The 21,371-nt window shown below is 44.2% G+C and overlaps 1 protein-coding gene across 5 annotated transcripts in view; it reads right to left on the reverse strand.

The window, feature by feature from the left end:
• CRIM1 (cysteine rich transmembrane BMP regulator 1) overlaps positions 1-21,371 on the reverse strand; it is a 208,751-nt gene that overhangs the window by 77,182 nt on the left and 110,198 nt on the right. For all 5 annotated transcript variants that reach the window (XM_019942869.3, XM_033838733.2, XM_019942872.3 and 2 more), the window contains one exon: positions 8,984-9,105. In XM_019942869.3, the coding sequence (XP_019798428.1) occupies positions 8,984-9,105 (122 nt within the window). The remainder of the gene's footprint in view (positions 1-8,983; positions 9,106-21,371) is intronic.

The following is a 21,371-nucleotide window of genomic DNA, read 5'->3' on the forward strand; positions in this document are numbered from 1 at the left end:
TTAAACAGCAGCTTGATAAGTGGCATCTATGAAAAACCCACAGCTAACATCATACTTAATAGTGAAAGGGTGAATGCTTTTCCCTTTAAATCAGGAGCAAGACAACGATGTTCACTCTCACCACTTCGATTCAACTTTGTACTGGAAGCTCCAGCCAGGGCACTTAGGCAACAAAAGGACATAAAAAGCACACGGGCTTCCCTGGTGAGGCAGTGGTTAAGAATCCGTCTGCCAATACAGGGGACATGGGTTCAATCCCTGGTCCGGGAAGAGCCCATATGCCGCGGAGCAACTAAGCCTGTGCGCCACAACTACTGAGCCTGCGTTCTAGAGCCCGTGAGCCACAACTACTGAAGCCCACGCACCTAGAGCCCGTGCTCTGTAACAAGAGAAGCCACCGCAATGAGAAGCCCACGCACCACAACGAAGAGTAGCCCCTGGGCTTCCCTGGCGGCGCAGTGGTTGAGTCCGCCTGCCAATGCAGGGGACACAGGTTCGTGCCCCGGTCCGGGAAGATCCCACATGCCGCAGAGCGGCTGGGCCTGTGAGCCATGGCCACTGAGCCTGCGTGTCCGGAGCCTGTGCTCCGCAACGGGAGAGGCCGCAACAGTGAGAGGCCCACGCACCACAAAAAAAAAAAAAAAGAGTAGCCCCTGCTCGCTGCAACTAGGGAAAGCCTGCACGCAGCAACAAAGACCCAACACACCCCAAAATAAATAAATTTTTTAAAAAAATCACGCATATGAGAAAGTAAGTAGGAAAACTCTCTCTACCTGCAGATGACATGATCTTGAATTTTAAAAGATTCTAAAGAATCTACTAAAAAACTAGTGAACAAAAAGTTCGGCAAGATTTCAGGGTACAACTGCAACTCAAATAAATTGTATATCTACACACTAGCAAAGAACAATCTGAAAATGAAGTTTAAAAAAATTCCATTCACAGTAGCATTGAAAAGAATAAAATATTTAGCAATAAATTTAATAAATGAAGCACAAAACTTGTACTTTAAAAACTAAAAAGCGTTGTTCAAAGAAAGTAAAGAAGGCCTAAATAAATGAAAATATATTCCATGTTCATGGACTGAAAGATAATATTGTTAAGGTGAAAATATTCCCCAAATTGATCTATATTTTCATTGCAATCTCTATCAAAATCCTACTTGGTTCTTTTGTAAAAACTGACAAGCCAATCCTAAAACTCATATGGAAATGTGAGGAACCCAGAACTGCCAAAACAACCTTGAAAAGAAGAACAAAGCTAGAGGACTCACACTTTCTGATTTCAAGACATACTACAATGCTACAGTAATCAAGACACTGTAGTACTGACATCAGGATAAATATACAGTTCAGTGGAATTGATTAAGAGTTCAGAAACAATCTCTCATATTTAGTGATTTTTAACAGGGTGCCAGGATAATTCACTGAGGAAAAGAATAGTCTTTTCAACAAATGGTGCTGGAGCAACTGGATATCCACATGCAAAAGAATAAGAATGGACCACTATCATACCATATACAAAAAATAACTCAAAATGAATTACAGAACTATGATCTAAACGTAATAGCTACAACTATAGAGCTCTTAGAAGATAACAGGAGTAAATCTTTGAGACTTTGTAATTAGGCAATGGTTTCTTAGATATGACACCAAAAGCATAAGCAACAGAAGAAAAAATAGTTAAACTAGAGTTCACCTACTTTTGTGCCTCAAAGAACACCATAAAGAAAGATAACCCAAGATTAAAAAATATTTGTAAATATCTGATAAAGGACTTGTATCAGAATATATAAAGAACAACAATAAAAACAACCCAATTGAAAAATAGCAAATATTTGAATAGAAATTTCTCCAAATAAGATACAGAAATGACCAAGAAGCAGATGAAAAGATGCTTAACATCATTATTTATTAAGGGAATACAAATCAAAGCCACAATGAGACATCACTTCATATCCTAGGATGGCTAAAATGAAAAACATATAGATAATAACAAATGCTGACGAGGATGTGGAGAAACTGAAACTCTCATACATCGCTGGTGAGGATGTAATGAAACACACAGTTACCAGAGGATCCAGCAATTCTACTCTTAGGTATGACCTTATCCAAGAGAAATGAAAACATCTATTCACATAAAAACTTGTACACAAATGTTTATAGCAGTGCTATTCATAATAGCCAAAAAAAACCGGAAACAACCTAAACGTCTATCAACTGATGTATGAATAAACAAAATGTAGTATATCCATGTAATGAAATATTTCTTGGCCATAAAAAAAGAATGAAATTTTGATAGATACTAAAACATAAATGAACCTGGGGAACATTGCTAAGTGAAAGAAGCCAGTCAAAAAATACCACATATTGGATATGATTCTATTTATATGAAATGTCCATAATAGGTACATGTATAGAGACAGAAAGTAGATTAGTGGTTGCCTAGTACTGGAGGGTTTGGGGGAAATGGGGAGTGACCGTTAATGAGTTTGGGAATTCGGGGGGGGATTGATGTAAGTGTTCTAAAATTGATTGTGAGGATCAAACAATTCTGTGAATACATTAAAAACAGTGAATTGTGCAACTTCACTTGGTGAAGTGCATGGTATGTGTCTCAATAAAGCTGGTAAAATAGAAGTACTTCCAAGCTAAAGACAGTTCTCCTGAGCTAATGCACCCTGTTTAATAAGACGGGAAGAACCAGATCATGAGACACACAGCTCTCATGGGCTCCTCTGTCCTAACGTCATTTCTCCATGTCACCTTGGATATTCGAAATATTTGAGACTTTCACTGCATTTTAATTTGAGTATATTTACATTTGTTTTGTACCTGGACAAACAAGTACTTTCTCATTTGATTTTATAACAATCCTGTCAAGAAGACAGAACAAATATTAATAGCCACTTCTTCAATGAGGAAAATGAAATTTTTAGGCAAATTGACTTTTGCCTAAAGTCACATAACTAGTGTGAGATGAGCTGTGTGTCTATATTTACACAGGCAGTAAATGTGCATGTCTGAACCTCTTCCGTAGTGTTGGCTGGATATACTGTTTCTTTTTTTCAGAAAACTCATGTCAGGAAGAATCATCTTATTACAGCTCAGAATTTATTATACTTTTAGCTAACATACTAAACTGAGCTGGGATTGGAAGAAACTGGGCAGCTGGACCACAAGTTCTAAAGTGTAGAAAATGGAGTGCTTTTTATCAATCAAATTTGCATGCTGTGGAAGGAGGCAAAATACTGCATTCTAACAAAATGCTGAGCTTCCATTCAAACTGAAGAAAAAGAAGTATTTTAGAAACCAATTAATATTAGTTATCAATACTTATTTGCCTTAATCAACCACAGCTACCATCTGGGTGAAGCCACAAATCTTGGTGTGAGATTTGAAGGAGTGAGAAGGGAAGGCTGTGGTTATGACTAAAGCAGCTCCAGATGAACTCGCTTTTACCGTGGGTTGTGCAGAAACGTGAGCGGGAGGGGATGGGATTGACAAGAGTTACATTTCACTAGCTAAGGCACAGAGAGCAAGGGAATGGAATTTAGAGAGATGGAGAGTCCCAGAAAACACAGCCTTGAAAACACAATTGATTCTTTAGGATTAAAAAAAAAAAAAATCACACGACATAATGAAATCCCTATTTGATGCCAAGACAAATTTACAGAAGCTCTTCAGAAAGATGCATGATAAAAATGGCTGGCAGTGGTCTTTGAGGAGCAATGACCAATTACTTCTTCACCTGCTGGGGATACATGTGAATCTTAGAACCCTATGGAGTTTACCACTACCTCTATAACAGGACATTTTCCATGGACAGAGAAAAGAATAATATTACAAATAAAATAATTTACTGTGTAACTTGTACCTATCAATGCATAAAATTGCATATGCATTGAGATGCACAAAAGTGTCTTTTTAGGTATTTTTGCACGTTTTTTGTGTCTGCCCAATTAAATTTTATGTTTCTCAGTTCTGGAATATTCTCTTCTCTCTTTAACATATTCCAGAACTCCTGAAAAAGAACCTTATAGACTGTTAATAACTTCTACTGCCTGCCAAATTACACTGATTGGCAGACAGTGATAGGTATATAATTTTAGCAAAGGAAAAGACTAAAATGTAGAACTTCACATCAAATGTGAAAATGGAGAAAAAAATCCAAATAGGTATACTTCTGTTGCTTTTTCTCTTTAATATCTCAGTAGAAAATGGCGAATGTCTTGCCTCTGGTCTCCTTTCACTGGGGGTAAGCTGTATAGGAAGCAAGTGGGCAGACTTAAGAAGTCAAAAGAGAGGCAACTGTATGACAGATGAGAAATGTCTGAAAATTTCTCCATAAATCAGAGACAAACTGATGTAATCACAAAGACAGGGTACATGAGCTTCCAGATAGCTATAGGAGGAAAACACCTTTTCTATGGGGGGGGAAGCAGGGTGTGTGTGCTAGAGAATACCAGGCAGATACTACTTCAGGATAAGGGAAGGGGAACAATACTTACAAAATAGGACTGCAAAAGACTGTATCACTGTTAAGCAAAATTAGCTTGACAAGACCCCAGGAACACAACAGATGCTCAATAAATGCATACTGAGTGGAATATTTCTTTCAAAGTGCCATATTCTCTCCATCACTGTAGAAGTAGACCTTATGTCCCTAGAAATATTACTGAGTATTATTGCTAAACAGACAATGGGTTATCATTAGAAGTTTTTGTACTAATTTTCTTAACAAACTGCAGGTCTCAGTTTTCCAGGCCCAAATTTTACATGAGGAGCAAGCTGACTTTGGGTATGGCTCTCCTGTGACTGATGGATTTGACATGTTAGTGTGTCTGATGCTGGAGAGTCAGTCAGTGGCTACAACACTCAAACCATGATGTTCTAGTTTGGATTTCTGTGCAAGTACATTGGACAGCTGAGCATATCTAAGCAACCAAATGACTGTTTCCATATTCTGTATGTGGATGACTTCCCTATTCAAACCCAAATGCCTCTAGAAATGAGTGAGCTGGGCCAGTGTAAGGCAATAAGGTGTACTGTAACCAAATGGAGAACACATGTCGATCTAAAAGTAGAGGCCAGGGCTTCCCTGGTGGCACAGTGGTTGAGAGTCCGCCTGCTGATGCAGGGGACACGGGTTCGTGCCCCGGTCCGGGAGGATCCCACATGCCGCGGAGCGGCTGGGCCCGTGAGCCATGGCCGCTGAGCCTGTGCGTCTGAGGCCTGTGCTCTGCAACGGGAGAGGCCACAGCAGTGAGAGGCCCATGTACTGCAAAAAAATAAAAGTAGAGGCCATCACTCAGCTCCAGCTGACTAATGACAAAAGTTTTGCTTATGGGCAGGAGCAGACACAGAACTGTTTCTTGAAGAAGATCTGGGATTATTCAACACTGCTGTGGAGGTCATACTTCTAGGGGATGATACTGATGTCTTCTAGTTTACACAAAAGGAGCTCAATCATACCACCTGTTCCTTTGGTTTCTAAACAACAGGGTTCTCATTCAACCAATACCTCACAGGTCCTCCTTTCAGCCCTCAGTCACAGACCATAACAATCCGATGGGCAACTCTCCCCTCCTCCCCCCCCCCAAATAAAACCAAACCGAACAGAAAAGAGAACGAATATTTATGGAGAATGTTCTTTCCATCTATTCATCTAGGCTAACGTTTTCAAAACTCAAGAGTTCTTGAATTCTCTGTGAATATTTTTTAACCTTCTGTGTTCACTATAACGCTTATCTTAAAAAAATAACGTAAGCATACGGATCACCTGGACGGCAGCTTAGGAGCCGAGTGCTGGCAGGCAATCTCTGTTTCTGCACATGCGGTTAGTTAACACGCAACCCACTGTCTCCTGAACTGGGGTTCCCAGATCCATTCCGACATGTTCCTACATGTTTGGGGGTTTCTCAAAATCAATAAATAGTCCTCTAAGCACCCAGGTTCCAGCCGGGTGTCAAACTCACCTCTGAAAACTGCTTTCGCTGAGGTGTATTTTAATATTTTGCTTTTGCTTTTTATTGAGAAGAGCAGCCAGAGGAAATCTGTTTCCACATTTAAGGGATTAAAGCAACTAAGGACAGGATCTACTGTGTCATCCAGCGCTCTCTTTTCAAGCTTCCATATGAGCAGAGGGTTGCCCTGTTCAGCAGGCTTCTTGTCTCTAAAAATAAGAACTGCAGATCTGATTCTATCTCCTTTTCACTTTGATGGCCAGGACGCTGGGGGCCTAACTTGACATTTAACTCCAACAATTAAACAGACAGATGCTATGGCCTGCATACCTGTAGGCACTCTCTTTTTGCTTTTCATTTTCAACTTTTACATACAACTCTACGGTTCTGATTCTCTTTTCTCATTAATATTCTACCACTGTGTTATTGTATCTGTTCTCAGTGTAAAGTTGCCTCAAATCCTTTGTGCATAAGCAAGGCTTTATATATATTTTAAAGCTATATATATATATATATATGGCTTATTGAAATATGTATATATAAAATAGACCTCTGCTCATCTGGGCAATGATAATGAATTTTTGATATGTAATATCCTCTAATGGTGACCTTATGACAACAGTAAGATTTTCCCAGGGCACCAGTTGCCAAATAAACAAACAAACACATACACTTACATACGAATATATGTATGTGTGGAGGGGAGGTGTGTGTATGTGTGTATGTATGTGACAAAAAAAGTGAAATACAGGCTTTGAGACAGAATTCCATACACACTATTCTGTGGGATTTTGAATCTTCAGAGGACTGTAGTTTCTAGTCTCATCTACAATTGAATGACTAATATAGAAATAGACACACTGTAGCAGGACACGAAATAAAGCAAAGATCACCCAACCAATTTATGGTGGCAAGAAAGAGGCAAACACCAGAAATCCTGTGACTGCTTTGTCATCTCAACATTTTCTCACAGCTGAAGGCAAGTCCTGTTCCTGAAGTGACTTCTATAAATGGGCTCTATAAATGGGGGCAAGGGCACTGAGGGGGCGGGGGGCAGTTATCAGCTGTCCAAACCGTATCACACTGGGGAGAGATGTAAAGTTAATGTCCTGATGAGAAAGTCACGACACTTGGGTTTCTATAATCAAGAAGCAAGGAAAGAAGAAAGGCACTCCTCTAGAGGTGATATTTCCTGGGGACAAGAGACCTAAGATTAAAGTGTAGGGCAGTAAAGATGGCGAATTCCCACAAAGTAAGCCCTCTATGGGCTGATAATTAACAGCCACTCTAGAGGGAACTAAGATGATATAAATCAGATCACTTGCTCACTCACCCACCCAACTACCCATCAGAACCTGGGTGCACTCTGAGAGGCAGGCAATGTGCTAATAACACAGACACAAGGATAGATTCTCTGTTCTCTGGCAGTTCAGATTCTAGCATGAGAGACAGACATGCAGAGGGATGAATACTAGAAGGAAGCACAACTGAGATGCTGGGAGCCCAGGACAGGACCAACTATTTCTGTCTCAATGGTACAAGTTAAATATTCACAAAATGTCACCTACAATCAACTAACTTCAGCAATACCAGAGGCTTGGCCATTTGCTGGTGGTTAACAGACATTACTACCGGCTGGATAATAACACAGGTGGGGAGAAGCACTGAGAAGAGATTTATGCACATGGAACTTTTCCTGCACCTCTCCCTGCATGCTAGTATTTATAAAGGTCTTTAAATCAGGATCCTCCCCTCACCTTCTCCATCCCCCTGCCATGTCCAGAACAGCATCTTTGGATATGAACAGGAGGTGGGCACACAAAATTATAGACTATTTGCTCTTGAGGCACAATTTCAAGTGCTTCACATATAAAACCTCATTTAATTTACTGTTATTCACTCCATTTGACAGATGTGGCAACTGAGGCCCAGGGAGACCAAGGGATGCCCAAAGTTACACAGCTACTAAGTGGAGGAACTAGTTTTCAAACTGAAGTCTTTTAATTGTAGTCTATGTTCTTTTCTAATCACAAAGCCATACTACAAGTGTTTCTTCAAAGCAAAGCAAAGCAAAGCAAAACAAAACAAAATATGCAGCCACTGGACTAAAAACTACAGGACTCGGTGACAGGTCTGGACTTTAATATAACCTTTTCTTGTGGGGGAGGGGCAGCTTGGGAGGAGGGCAGAAAATCTTCTGAACCCCGATTTCCTGTAGGTGGCAAATATGGACGCTTCTATATGCGTAATTTTGTTGTATTTGTCCAAATCCAAAATCATTTTCCTTGTGTGTCTAGGTGTTGACTAAATAATGTCCTCTAACATTACTGACATTTCACTTACTTGAGTTTATTCTTTGTTTTTATTCTGAAAGTTCTGATGGAGGGACATGTTTTAGGCTCTCCTCCCTTCTAGCATCTAAATTCAATAAACGCCAGGTCATCACACACCAAGGGAGAAAGGCGGATTCTATTTGAAGTAATCTTATGACTGAAGAATCGTTTTTCTGGTCCACAAGGTTCCAGCTCCAACTAGGCCAATACTACTGACCAAGTAATGGCCAGAGGTGTTTCCTCTAAGTAGGAAAATGCTAAACTAAAGGAACAGTGTCTTTTCTCTTTCAAATTGTGGACACTCCAATGTGGTGTTAGTTACAAAGATTACCTCTGACAATAATGCAATGAGATCTTGAATGATAGGAGGGATACGACCACATTTTCCATGATCCTTTTCTTGCAATCCTAAAATTTCTGAACTACTGAAACACAGCAGAATATGATGGCTACATGCAGTCTGTGATTACACTTCCAAAATGCTCTTTCTAATGGATGGAATGATGATTCCTTTCCTAACTTTCTCTACTGCCTAGTGGGATCTTAAACAAATATTCTTTCTGAGTTTCATCAAGTCCCTGAGTATATTCTCTGCCTTTTAAAAGACAGAAACAGCTAGATTGAACCCTCCCTCCTCCTCCTGCACAAATGTACACTCTCTGAGAACAAGAGAAACCCCACGTACCATTAACACATTCAAAGACATCACAGCACTTTCCAGGTGTCCCATCTCCACGAGAGACTATGCGGGGAGTGGATCCCACCTCACACACGGGGAAACCACATAAGCCAGAGAGACACTCGCATCTGAAACCAAAGAAAAGGGAAGGAAAACCCCATGAATAAACAACAACATAGAAGTCGGGAGACCACAAACAAAGTGGCTGTGGAAAACTATTCACCCCTCTCTGTGACACTGTCCTGTTTATCTGGTGTCGCTGGGGAATGGGGAGCGGGTCCTAACATAATTGGCATTCCAAATAACTAAGGCTCATCTCCTTAGTATATGTCCAGATATTTAACGTTAACCATTTTGACAGAAATATTCCTAAAATGCATTACTTCATTTCTTACTTAACCAGACTGGTATTGAGCATAACGAACATTTTCTTGATGACTCAGGGCCATCTTTACATGCATACATTATCCTGTTACTCCAGACATCAGTGATGCTTGCACGGTCTGACACAGAATGATGCTCCTGCGTTAAATGATTCTATGTTGCTACTTGGTTGCTGTTGACCTTTAGGTGTTTTTCAGCAAATTTTCTGACTCGTCTTTCAACTAATAGGTTATTAGTTTGGCTTTTTTTTTTTTTTTTTTAAATCTTCGTGATTGTGTCTAGTAGCATCCTCCTCTGGAGCTACATTAATTAATTTATAATTGTGTATAATAAAAGAAATAGATTCTGATTGAAGACCGAGGAGCTTTATAAATAAAGGGCATAAGCTTTAGCAAATGGAGTTTGTGACAGCTATCTGGAAGCTGAAAGTCTTGATGTTTTGGATCTTCTAAGCTGCATGTGTGCATTTCTCTGAATGCAAACTACCTCTGTTGGCTCTCACCCTTAACTTCAACTCCGCTGCAAAACTTGCCTGACCACAGGAAAATAAGAGGCAGGTAAATATAAGAGGAGAAAAAGATATTGTCAACTGCCTGATGTTGATGTGTCGTAATGAAATAAGAGGCAGGAAATGAGAAGCTCAGGGCAGGAGGGTGTCAGGATGTAACTGTAATACAAGGAAGGAGCAGCTAGACTCTGCCCTGGGACTCCCCTGGCAATGGAAGCGTGGGTCAGAGGGTAGAGAGGATGACTAAGGGAGTTCCCAGGTTGGCAGGAGTGAAAGGAAGACATCCTAAAAAGAGACATCCTTGCCGGAAGTATGTGGGTATTTATGTAACAGAGAGGCCAAGATCAGGGGAGGGTAACATTCCCAGCAAGGAAGAACCATTAGCACATTAATTCTGTTTTTTCCCTCTTCTTATTTGATTGTTTTGTTCTATTTTTCTTTGGATCTTTCATAAATTAAAATGTGACTGTTGTCCACAAGTACTTCCATAATCAGGCCTAGAGGTTTAATGACATTTATAGTTAACTGTGGAACTAAAAAGGAAACGAATTAAGTTAAAATTTACACCAAACTCCATTAAAGCCACTGGAAAGGTGTGAATATCCCCTCTCACGCTTCTTCCATGTGGGGAGATAGTTATATACAGATTATATTGGAGAAGAGGGTGTTAGGTAATTAAAGTTTTGCTGCAATGGTATTTCTGACTATGGTTTAAAATAAATGTTTGGCTGTTTTGTGTGAGCAAAGCCGGGAGCTCTTGATTCATAATCTCTATTCCTACAGAACAATCACCTTCTACAGCTGAGTAAATATGAACTGAGCTTTTAGTCCCTGGTAAGGTTATCCCACAGTCTCTCATTTTTATGTGCCTAGGCACTGCAGTTTTAAGCAGATGATCATATCCCTGTGATGTTACAGTAACAATATTTATTGCACTTGACACTCTGTACAACTTAAACTCTTCAGAGTTTACAGATTAATGGGGGTAGAGTACTGAGACGCCCCACCCTGATCCCAATATCTGGATGTCATTACAATGAAAGCATCCTACAAGAATAGCTGACTAACCTTTTTCCACATCTTTGGGAATTCCCCTTCTCTCCCACTGACGTGTTCGAGGAAATTACTTTAGGTTAAACACCAGGGAGCATACGATCAACCAATAAATACCTCCTCTGATGCCTTTCAACCCTTCAGAGACCTTTCCTCAACACTTGCGTGCCAGGCTTTCTGCTGGGCCGACAGAAATCACACCAACCTGAAAACCATGACTAAGTTTGCCCTTTTTCCCGCTTTTGACATTTCATCTATTTCCCAACATTGAAACATCTCTCTTGTTTTCTCAGAGACCCATACAGGTTGTCTCCAGCATGTTGCAGAAGATCTAAAACTGCACAACTGCCTAGTGACCCATTTAGGAAAGGAAAACCCTTTAGGTTGAATTTTTATTTCTAAACGCAGAATGACTGCACACTAAAGACCCAAGGATTCAGATGCCCTGGTTTTGGCCGGCAGGCTTGCTCCCAGCTCCTTTCCCTTCTCTACCAGCCCCTTGGAAAGCCCTCCCTACTTACTGCCACCTTTTGATTCTTCACAGCTTCCCCGAACCTGAGACTAGCAGAGGTTCAAGACCATTAGCACCTTAATAAAGAAGGAACTTATGAAGGAATCAGAAAAGGTTAAAATCTGGGCTGTCATCAGATATCTATCGAGCAAGTATCTATTAGGTTGAGACTTCACGAAACTGCTTTCTTTGTATATCAAAAATAGTCAAATAGCAATTTCACAGAGTTCAACATAATACAACTCACGTGAGTTATTTTTCGACAGATAGTCTACACACACTCTCAGGTAACAAACGGGGGCCTCATCAGGACCCTTATTTGCCAAGGAAATTTATTATGTCTATACATAATAAAATCAAACAAGGTTTCCTATCCTGTGTTTTCCACTAGAAGAGCCTAGAGGGCACTCCCCTAGAGTCTTCTTGTAGTGAGTCACTGAATTACAGAACAACTGAAGCACTCAGACAGAATCTTGCCCTCATCACCTTTTCTCTTCATTCTTATTATTTTTTTGGTCCCTCCTCCCAATCTCCCTCTTACCCTTTACCCCAATGCCTGGATAAACAGCAAGCAATGGAATGGAGAAAACATGTGGATTGGTAGCTAAGGAAACAGACTAACTTATGAGTAAATCGATGTCCACACTTACCCCTCACTTCTAAAACCTTCCCTCCTCCAACTTCTAGGTTCCGACCTGGTCTCCTCTCACCAAAGTCTCCCCTTCTCCCAGTTCATGCCACGCCCATCCTATGGCTCAGTTCTTGTACTTCTGTAGTCAGAAACCTTCAGTTACTCTTCATTTAACTGATCAACTTCTCAGCCTAGCATTCAACACTCTCAAGTCCACAGATCTTTATTCGAATTCAATCTCGCAGTATTTCTCTTCATTCTCCTGATACTACAGTCACCTTCTATTCTCCAAACAAGCCCTCCCTTTGCTGTCTTTCCACTGCTCACCCTACTCTCTCCTGAACATTCCTTATCTAGCCCTCATCTCCAGCTGTCTGTCTAGATACCATCTGCCTTTCCAGGCCAACCTCAGATAATAGCTCCTCTCTGAAACCCCAAATACCATACTTCTCTTAGGACATCTGAAGCAGAAGTGCTAAGGGTTTTTAAAGAAAACAAATAAAATAACAATTTTACTGAGATACGATTCACATACTGTAAAATTCACCCTTTTAAAGTATACAATTCAATGGTCTTTATATTCACAGGGTTGTGCTACCATCACTGCTACCTAATTTTAGAACATTTTCATCATCTCATAAAGAAACCCTGTACTTCCCATTTATCCTCTCCCAGCCCCTGGCAACCACGAATCTCTATTCTTTCTCTATGGACCTACCTATTTTGGTCAGTTCACATAAACAGAATCATGGGCTAAGGGCTTTTCAACCTTCAACAAGAAGCAACTTGCATTTGCCATTTGCCTGAAAAATCAAGCCTTTAATGTTATCCTCAGTATTAAGATAATCATCAGTCAAGGTACCAAACTAATAAATGTCTGCAGAATGTAATCACAGCTGCAGCCAGGTAGGCTGGTGAAGCTGTCTTTTTTTCTCTCTCCAGTAGGTAATGGATTCAGCTTAGTGGGCATGTGGGTGGCGGAGTACAAAGACGAACAGCACTCAGAAAAATCATCTAAGCCCCTAGAGGGCACTCCCCTCCTTAGGAGGCCCACGCTGGCTGGCTCTGCGGGCTCAAAGGCAGTGCACTCTCATGCATTCCCTTCCCGTCGTTTGTTTCCTGGTCTATACAGACAGTCCCAGAGTCCTAGTACAGCTTACAAGGTGCTCCCAAGTCTAGGCTCTACTTCTCCTCTAGCTTCCACATTCTACTGGCCCCTCTACATGCTCCTGCACACGTGAGTAACAATGGCAATCTGCCATTCACTGAACCCCTACACGCACTCCCGTCACTCAGCGCCGCAGCGCAGCGTCCACTCCCGTCACTCAGCGTCCACTCCCGTCACTCAGCGCCGCAGTGCAGCGTCCACTCCTGTCACTCAGCGTCCACTCCCGTCACTCAGTGCCGCAGCGCAGCGTCCACTTCCGTCACTCAGCGTCCACTCCCGTCACTCAGTGTCGCAGCGCAGCGTCCACTCCCGTCACTCAGCATCCACTCCCGTCACTCAGCACCTCAGCGTAGTGTCCACTGCCGTCACTCAGTGCCGCAGCGCAGCGCCCACTCCCGTCACTCAGTGTCCACTCCCGTCACTCAGCGCCGCAGTGCAGTGTCCACTCCCGTCACTCAGCGTCCACTCCCGTCACTCAGCGCCGCAGTGCAGTGTCCACTCCCGTCACTCAGTGCCGCAGCGCAGCGTCCACTCCCGTCACTCAGCGCCGCAGTGCAGTGTCCACTCCCGTCACTCAGTGCCGCAGCGCAGCGCCCACTCCCGTCACTCAGCGCCGCAGTGCAGTGTCCACTCCCGTCACTCAGTGCCGCAGTGTCCACTCCTGTCACTCAGCGCCGCAGTGCAGCGTCCACTCCCGTCACTCAGCGCCGCAGTGCAACGTCCACTCCCGTCACTCAGTGCCGCAGCGCAGCGTCCACTCCCGTCACTCAGTGCCGCAGCGCAGCGTCCACTCCCGTCACTCAGCGCCGCAGCACAGCGCCCACTCCCGTCACTCAGCGTCCACTCTCGTCACTCAGTGCCACAGCGCAGCGTCCACTCCCGTCACTCAGCATCCACTCCCATCACTCAGTGCCGCAGCGCAGCGTCCACTCCCGTCACTCAGTGCCGCAGCGCCCACTCCCGTCACTCAGCGCCGCAGCACAGCGCCCACTCCCGTCACTCAGCGTCCACTCTCGTCACTCAGTGCCACAGCGCAGCGTCCACTCCCGTCACTCAGCATCCACTCCCATCACTCAGTGCCGCAGCGCAGCGTCCACTCCCGTCACTCAGCGCCGCAGCGCAGCGTCCACTCCCGTCACTCAGTGCCGCAGCACAGCGCCCACTCCCGTCACTCAGTGCCGCAGCGCCCACTCCCGTCACTCAGCGCCGCAGCTCAGCGTCCACTCCCGTCACTCAGCGCCGCAGCGCAGCGTCCACTCCCGTCACTCAGCGCCGCAGCGCAGTGTCCACTCCCGTCACTCAGCGCCGCAGCGCAGCGTCCACTCCCGTCACTCAGCGTCCACTCCCGTCACTCAGTGCCGCAGCGCAGCGTCCACTCCCGTCACTCAGCGCCGTAGCACAACGTCCACTCCCGTCACTCAGCGCCGCAGCTCAGCGTCCACTCCCGTCACTCAGCGTCCACTCCCGTCACTCAGTGCCACAGCTCAGCGTCCACTCCTGTCACTCAGCACCGCAATGCAGCGTCCACTCCCGTCACTTAATGCCGCAGCTCAGCGTCCACTCCCATCACTCAGCGTCGCAGCGCAGCGCCCACTCCCATCACTCAGTGCCACAGCTCAGCGCCCACTCTTCCTCAAATCCCTGCCTCTCTTTTGCCCCAGGTGAATTCCACACAGCCTTAAGGCCACCGCCCTACAAGGCTTTCTCTGACCAAAAAAGCAACCAGGATTAGTTTTCTCTCCTCTTGGAGGGGACCTGTTCCTCCTATGAAGTCAAAATCCTACTCTTTCTCCTGTGAATTCCCCTAGTGCAGGGGCATGTCTTATTTGTCTTGTAAATGAAAAAATGAATGACATAAAGACATCCAAACAATAATCTAGAATAAACTTTTTTTTTTCATGGCTAGTAAGTCAGAGGTTAGGCCATGCATTGTTTTTACAGTTTTTATGTTTATAAATTTTAAACTCAGGGCTAACTGGTGCAGTGCTTTTCAAAATCAGTCTGTGGAGGGAAAGACTACGGAGTTTGTTTAGAACGCGGATTCCAGGGTACCACAGTCATGGACTGTTTGTCAGAGTCTGGGGCAGGGCTCCAGAATCTGCCTGTACAGTAAGCTCTCCAGGAGACTCCACTGGAGGGAATCTGGGACCCACTTTCTGAACAACTTGCTCCTAAAGGTGCAGTGTCTCAATCGTCACAGTTTAATTTGCACTTTCCGTTGGAAAAAGCTATGTACAACTAGTTTTATCATTTTAATTAGTAGCACATTTTGATTAGTAGCACTTGCTCCTGCCTGAATACAGTTGCCTATGAGTGAGAGACACATAGAGTGAAGAAGACAGTAACTTTATTTACTATCCAATACCATCCATCATCCACCAGAAAATGGATGACTGCTAGCAAGCCACTTAAACTCTGGGATGCTCAGTTTTCTTGTCCATAATACAAGATGGTTGGACCTTAATGAGCTTTCTCCAAACTATAAAATCCTGTGATTCCATTACCGTCATTCCCATCATTGCCACAGTCTGATCCCGGCTCATCCCCTTCTGCGGCTTCTCCTCGCCTGCACCCTGTCCTTGGAGCACATCACCATCTCGCCCTTCCACACCCACCTCCTCCTTACCAAGCACCTCAACCTTCAGGCCCGGCTCAAGATGGGCCTTGTCTCTGACACTGCTTTGTTTTGTTTTGTTTTGGAGGGGAATGCAGGAAAAGAAACAATATACTCAACAAGTTGAAGAATCAACAGTTTGTTTCACCAGAGTGACTAGAGAAACTGTAAAGGATGCTAAACGATAGGGAGTTAGAAGAAGACACCGTGGGGAGAGGAATCCTCTTTGCCACGCCCACCACCACTCAGCAAAGCAGCAAACTGTCAGACTCCTCATCTTCCCCAAGCAGATCCTTATTCCCTGCCCCTTCCTGGAGGGAAAACAACTCAGTGAGGCCCCTGCAAACATATCTCCCAACCCTGCATTTATTCCACATCCAAACTCAGTGTTGAGCCCTTTGAAAGGGGAGAATCACTGTCTATAAATCAAAACCAACTCTATTCAGGTGGGAAGGAAGGCTCCCTTTACACAAGAATAAATGTGGAATTAAAAGGGCAAAGCACGTGTACTACTAGGATTCCACACAGGGTAACAATGAAACTGTCAGCAAAGGAAGTTACAATGACACATAAAACATATTCTTATCCTGTAAAAAGTATTTTCAACTTTAATTATATCTGATGTACTATCTTTCTACGGATTAAATTTCTTACCTCTTTCTAGGTATGTATAAGTTTAAAAAAGAAAAGAAGACTGCAAATAAAACATCCAAAACGAAATGGGTTTCCCACCTGAGGGTCCAACTATCCTGCACTCCTCCCTACGGAAGTTTCTTAGGACCACCATGCTTCTCCCGCCTCATTGTAAGATTTGCTGCTAAGTAACAAACCCTCCTTCACCCTTTCTCCTGCTCATTCCTCCTGTGATGCCTTACATTTCCACCACCCAGGGGGTTAGGCATGTGCCTTAGTTGCAGCAGCAAGCACACCACCCAGCTCTAAGGATCACACGTGCCTCCTTCCAGAAGCCTCCCCGCTCCTCTTTTCACCTGTAAAACCAGAAACCCCATGTTCTTCACCACTTTCCCTTCAGAGACAACAGCAAACTCACTCTGCATTTTTGGTTGCTGTTGTCATGTTTTGCTTTTTTCTGCGGGGAGCAACTGAAGGATATGCTCCAGTATAGGGACAGTATCAATTGAGGGCAAGCAGGTAAGATATTCCTCTTCATTTCTTACTATGCGGTACTGGCAATAATGATAAAGTCCACTGTAAGCCCCTAATGACACAGTCATTTTAGCTGCCCTCTTCCCAGCTTTCTCAAGGAGCAGATGATTATGGCTGGATCCTCAAGGCTGGCCTGTGGCTCAAGAAACTTATCCTTAGGTGCTAATTTTGAGAGAAAAGTGGTATAAATTGTAAGAAAATAGAGGCAGTGGGCCCGCATGGTTCCTGGAAGATCCATAAATTATCTTGCAGAGTCAAGCCCCACAGTAAGCAGGTGAGGTCAGGAGAAAGCAAGGGCACTTCACATCGGTTACCGCCTCCACATGACTGCTTAAAGGAGAGGAGAGTTGGGGCAGTTCCCAAGAGACTCCCTCCTGCAAGGGAGCCAGAGGCACAGACACACGGCTGGGAAGCACCCCCAGGGCCCGTGCCCCTGCTGAACCGTGAGAGCTGGGATCTGGCAGGCATCCTGAACTGCACTCAGTTCAGCCCAACAAGCTGATAACCACCACATCCCAGGACAGGCAGGCTCTCTGCCTTCACCTTCCCGGGCCCGGGGGAAAGACACTGGCGTGTGCTCCCATGGTGGGCAGGACAGCCGCAGAGGGGGACAGGAGAGGCGCATGGAGACCCAGGCGGGAAAAGCAGGAAAGAGGGGAAACCGGCACGTGGCACTCTGCGAAGGAGGAGGACTAGGTCTGGTGGGGACAGGACCTTGTATCAGAGAAACGTCAGGTGTTTCCATTTCAGGGCTGGATCCGCCGACCGTATTAGAAACGGATGCTTTGGAACGTGGAATCAGCTTGCTGGTGAACATGCAGTGGTCCCGTAACTACCTGCCGAGTGTGTGCGTATGGGAGGCGCTCAGCTGGGTAGGGCTGGGGATACGCGGGGTCCTGAGCCTCCATTTAGGAAGTCTGGTTTAGGGAGGTGTCAGATACACATAATCACAAACCAGAACACAATCGGATGGGGACTATTCTGTCTCCTCCCCGGAGCACGTGACGCACAAACACTAATGACATCAGGACTGAACCTCCTATTTGAAAATCTGGACAAATCCTCCACTGCTTGGGTGGCTAATGCTCCTTCACCTCCTCGGAGCTGCCTGCAGCCTGAGCTGCTGCTGAAAGAGCTGACTCTGAGCACACGTCCACGGGCTCCCTGTGGGCTGTCGATTCCCAGACCTCTCATCCTTGTCATCAGTGCAAAGTGCAAGGTCCTCTGGTCTCCCGTCCTCAAGGGAATGCACATCCCCACAGAGAATCGCTCTGCTTCCCAGGGACTCATCCTCCCAGGCCCACTGCTCTGCCTTCCCCACCCTTTCCTCTCTCAGCATCTGAACATCATCACAGAGTATACCACTCAAATCTGTCCTAACCTGGCTCGCCTGAAAACACTACTTCCTTACAGTGAGACCATGAATTTCCCCACACTCACCCTTCACCTGGGGTGGAAGGGAGGCAGACGGTCTCCAAGCTGACCGCCGTGGGCTAGCCCACGGAAAGCTACCGCTTTCCTCCCTCATGCAGGCCCTCCCTCTCTGTGACTTTGCCTCCTGCCCATTTCCTACGGGGGTGGAGGTTCAGAGAATGTACTCTGACATCCGGCAGTCTTAGGTTTGAGTTCTGGCCACTGAGGAGCTGTATGACCTTGGGCAACACGTCACCCCTCCAAGCCTCACTTGTACTGCCTGTAGGATGAGGGTGATTAACGTACCCATATCTCACAGGACTGCTGTGTGGATTAAATAAACTGATATGTGAAACGTACCCAGGAAAGTGCAGGGAACACAGAAGCCCTCAACACCTGTTAGCTATTTTATGTATATCATTATAAACCGGAAGCTTCCGGGTCTATGTGGAGGAAGCAGTTTCAACATCCTGACCTCGCTTGATCTTTTGGAATCCAGTGACCCTTGCTGCCCCTCCACTTCGGCCACTTACTTTACTAGCCACAGCAATCTCAAATTTCAAGTCAGATATCCTAGTCGCCGAGCACAACGGCTCATCCCTCCTTCCAGGTCTCTCAGGCCCAAGCTCCCACTGCACCAACCCTTCAACCTCCCGAAGACATCTACTCCCAAATCTCTCCCTTTTCTTCTTAGCGTGGGCCTCATCCTGATGGCAACTCCTTAACAATACAGCCCAAACCCATGGCGTTTTACCTGAGTCACCACCTTCATGATACTTCTAAATTTCCTGCCCCTTTAACCTCCATCCATATCTTGTCTCTCAACACCAACCCCAAGTCAGTTACACCCAGAGACGGCAAACCTGTCTTCATTCAAAGGGAAGTGGGATGTTGCAGACAACTCTAGAGGGTCTGTGCCCTCTGAAGGGGCTTCACTACTCACCCCATGCAGAAACGCACAGTTGCTACACCTTTCAACTGCTCAAGAGAAGCCAGAGTTTTAAGTCAAGCATCCCAGGTTTTAAATGCTGATGACTAATTTAAAGATGGCAAAAAAAAAAAAAGGCAAATCAAAGAAAACATGTCTTGGGGTCAAATTCAGCCCAAAGGCTGCCAACTGCAAATACCCAAGTTGTTGATGACTGGTGGAGAGAAAAAAAAAAAAAGGGTACACACTCAGCAGTAGCTATTCCACCTCTTCAACACTGGAGTCCCTCACCTGTCCAAAGACCTCCATTCATCCCTAAGGATCATTCTACCAACTAGAGGCACAAAGAGCTGATGCTGTGTGTATATGTGTGAGTAGGGGAGTGTGAGTGGGCACAGATGGGAAGTGTCCATCAAACAAGGGGAAGTGGGGATGGAGGGAAAGACATTTCAGGAAGAGGAAAGAACCTACTTACATCTACAGGGCAAGAAAGAATATAGTGTTTTAGGTTGGAGCAAATGGTTCAGCCACCAGGAGCATATGCTGTGCTGGGATTTGGGACTAGAGGATACTGTGGGGGAACTTGCAGGAGACATGCCTAGTGAGATAGGCCAGAGCTGGTTAACAAGGGGCCTTGCATACCATACTAAGAAGTATCTTTAATTGAAAGCAATAAGAAAGTAATAAATATCTTGAACAAGTGATGGAGTCTTGCCAAGGGATGATTATCTAAGAAAAAACCAACACTGTCATGAATTCCATTTTTCTTGAATCATAAAGATAGGCAGGATTAGTGGTAATATTTTTTCCTTTTTCTATCTTTTTTTTTACTGAAGTGTAGTTGACTTTTTTTTTTTAAAACATCTTTATTGGAGTATAATTGCTTTAAAATGTTAAGTTTCTGCTGTGTAACAAAGTGAGTCAGCTATACGTATACATGTATCCCCATATCCCCTCCCTCTTGCGTCTCCCTCCCACCCTCCCTATCCCACCCCTCTAGGTGGTCACAAAGCACCGAGCTGATCTCCCTGTGTGATGCGGCCGCTTCCCACTAGCTATCTGTTTTACACTTGGTAGTGTGCATATGTCATTGCTACTCTCTCACTTCATCCCATCTTACCCTTCCCCCTCCCCGTGTCCTCAAGTCCATTGTCTATGCCTGCATCTTTATTCCTGTCCTGCTCCTAGGTTCTTCAGAACCTTTTTTTTTTTTTTTTAAGATTCCATATATATGTGTCAGCATACGGTATTTGTTTTTCTCTTTCTGACTTACTTCACTGTGTATGACAGACTCTATGTCCATCCACCTCACTACAAATAACTCAATTTTGTTTCTTTTTATGGCTGAGTGATATTCCATTGGATATATGTGCCACATCTTCTTTATCCATTCATCTGTCGGTGGACACTTAGGTTGCTTCCGTGTCCTGGCTATTGTAAATAGTGCTGCAATGAACATTGTGGTACATGACTCTTTCTGAAGTATGGTTTTCTCAGGGTATATGCCCAGTAGTGGGATTGCTGGGTTGTATGGTAGTTCTACTTTTAGTTTCTTAAGGAAACTCCATATTGTTCTCCATAGTGGTTGTTTCAATTTACATTCCCACCAACAGTGCAAGAGGGTTCCCTTTTCTAGTGGTAATGTTTTAAGTTGCAAGACACATTAAAAGTTTAAAAATCAATGACCACAATAGCCTAGAATGCCCTTTCCTCTTTCTCCATCTGGTGAACTCTGACTCATTCTTAAAGACTGAGCTCAAAAGTCAAATCCAACAGTTTTCCAAATAGGATCTCTTTGCTCTGTGAGCTTACTGTTTTTTGCACACTGCTATCTCTAAAGCACGTAGCCCTCTAAATTGCATTGTTTTCTACATGTTTGCCTTTCCTTTATTTATTTATTAATTTTAACATCTTTATTGGAGTATAATTGCTTTACAATGGAGTGTTAGTTTCTGCTTTATAACAAAGTGAATCAGCTATACATATACATATATCCCCATATCTCCTCCCTCTTGTG

Source organism: Tursiops truncatus, chromosome 14 (genome assembly GCF_011762595.2).
Source record: "Tursiops truncatus isolate mTurTru1 chromosome 14, mTurTru1.mat.Y, whole genome shotgun sequence".
NCBI lineage: Eukaryota > Metazoa > Chordata > Mammalia > Artiodactyla > Delphinidae > Tursiops > Tursiops truncatus.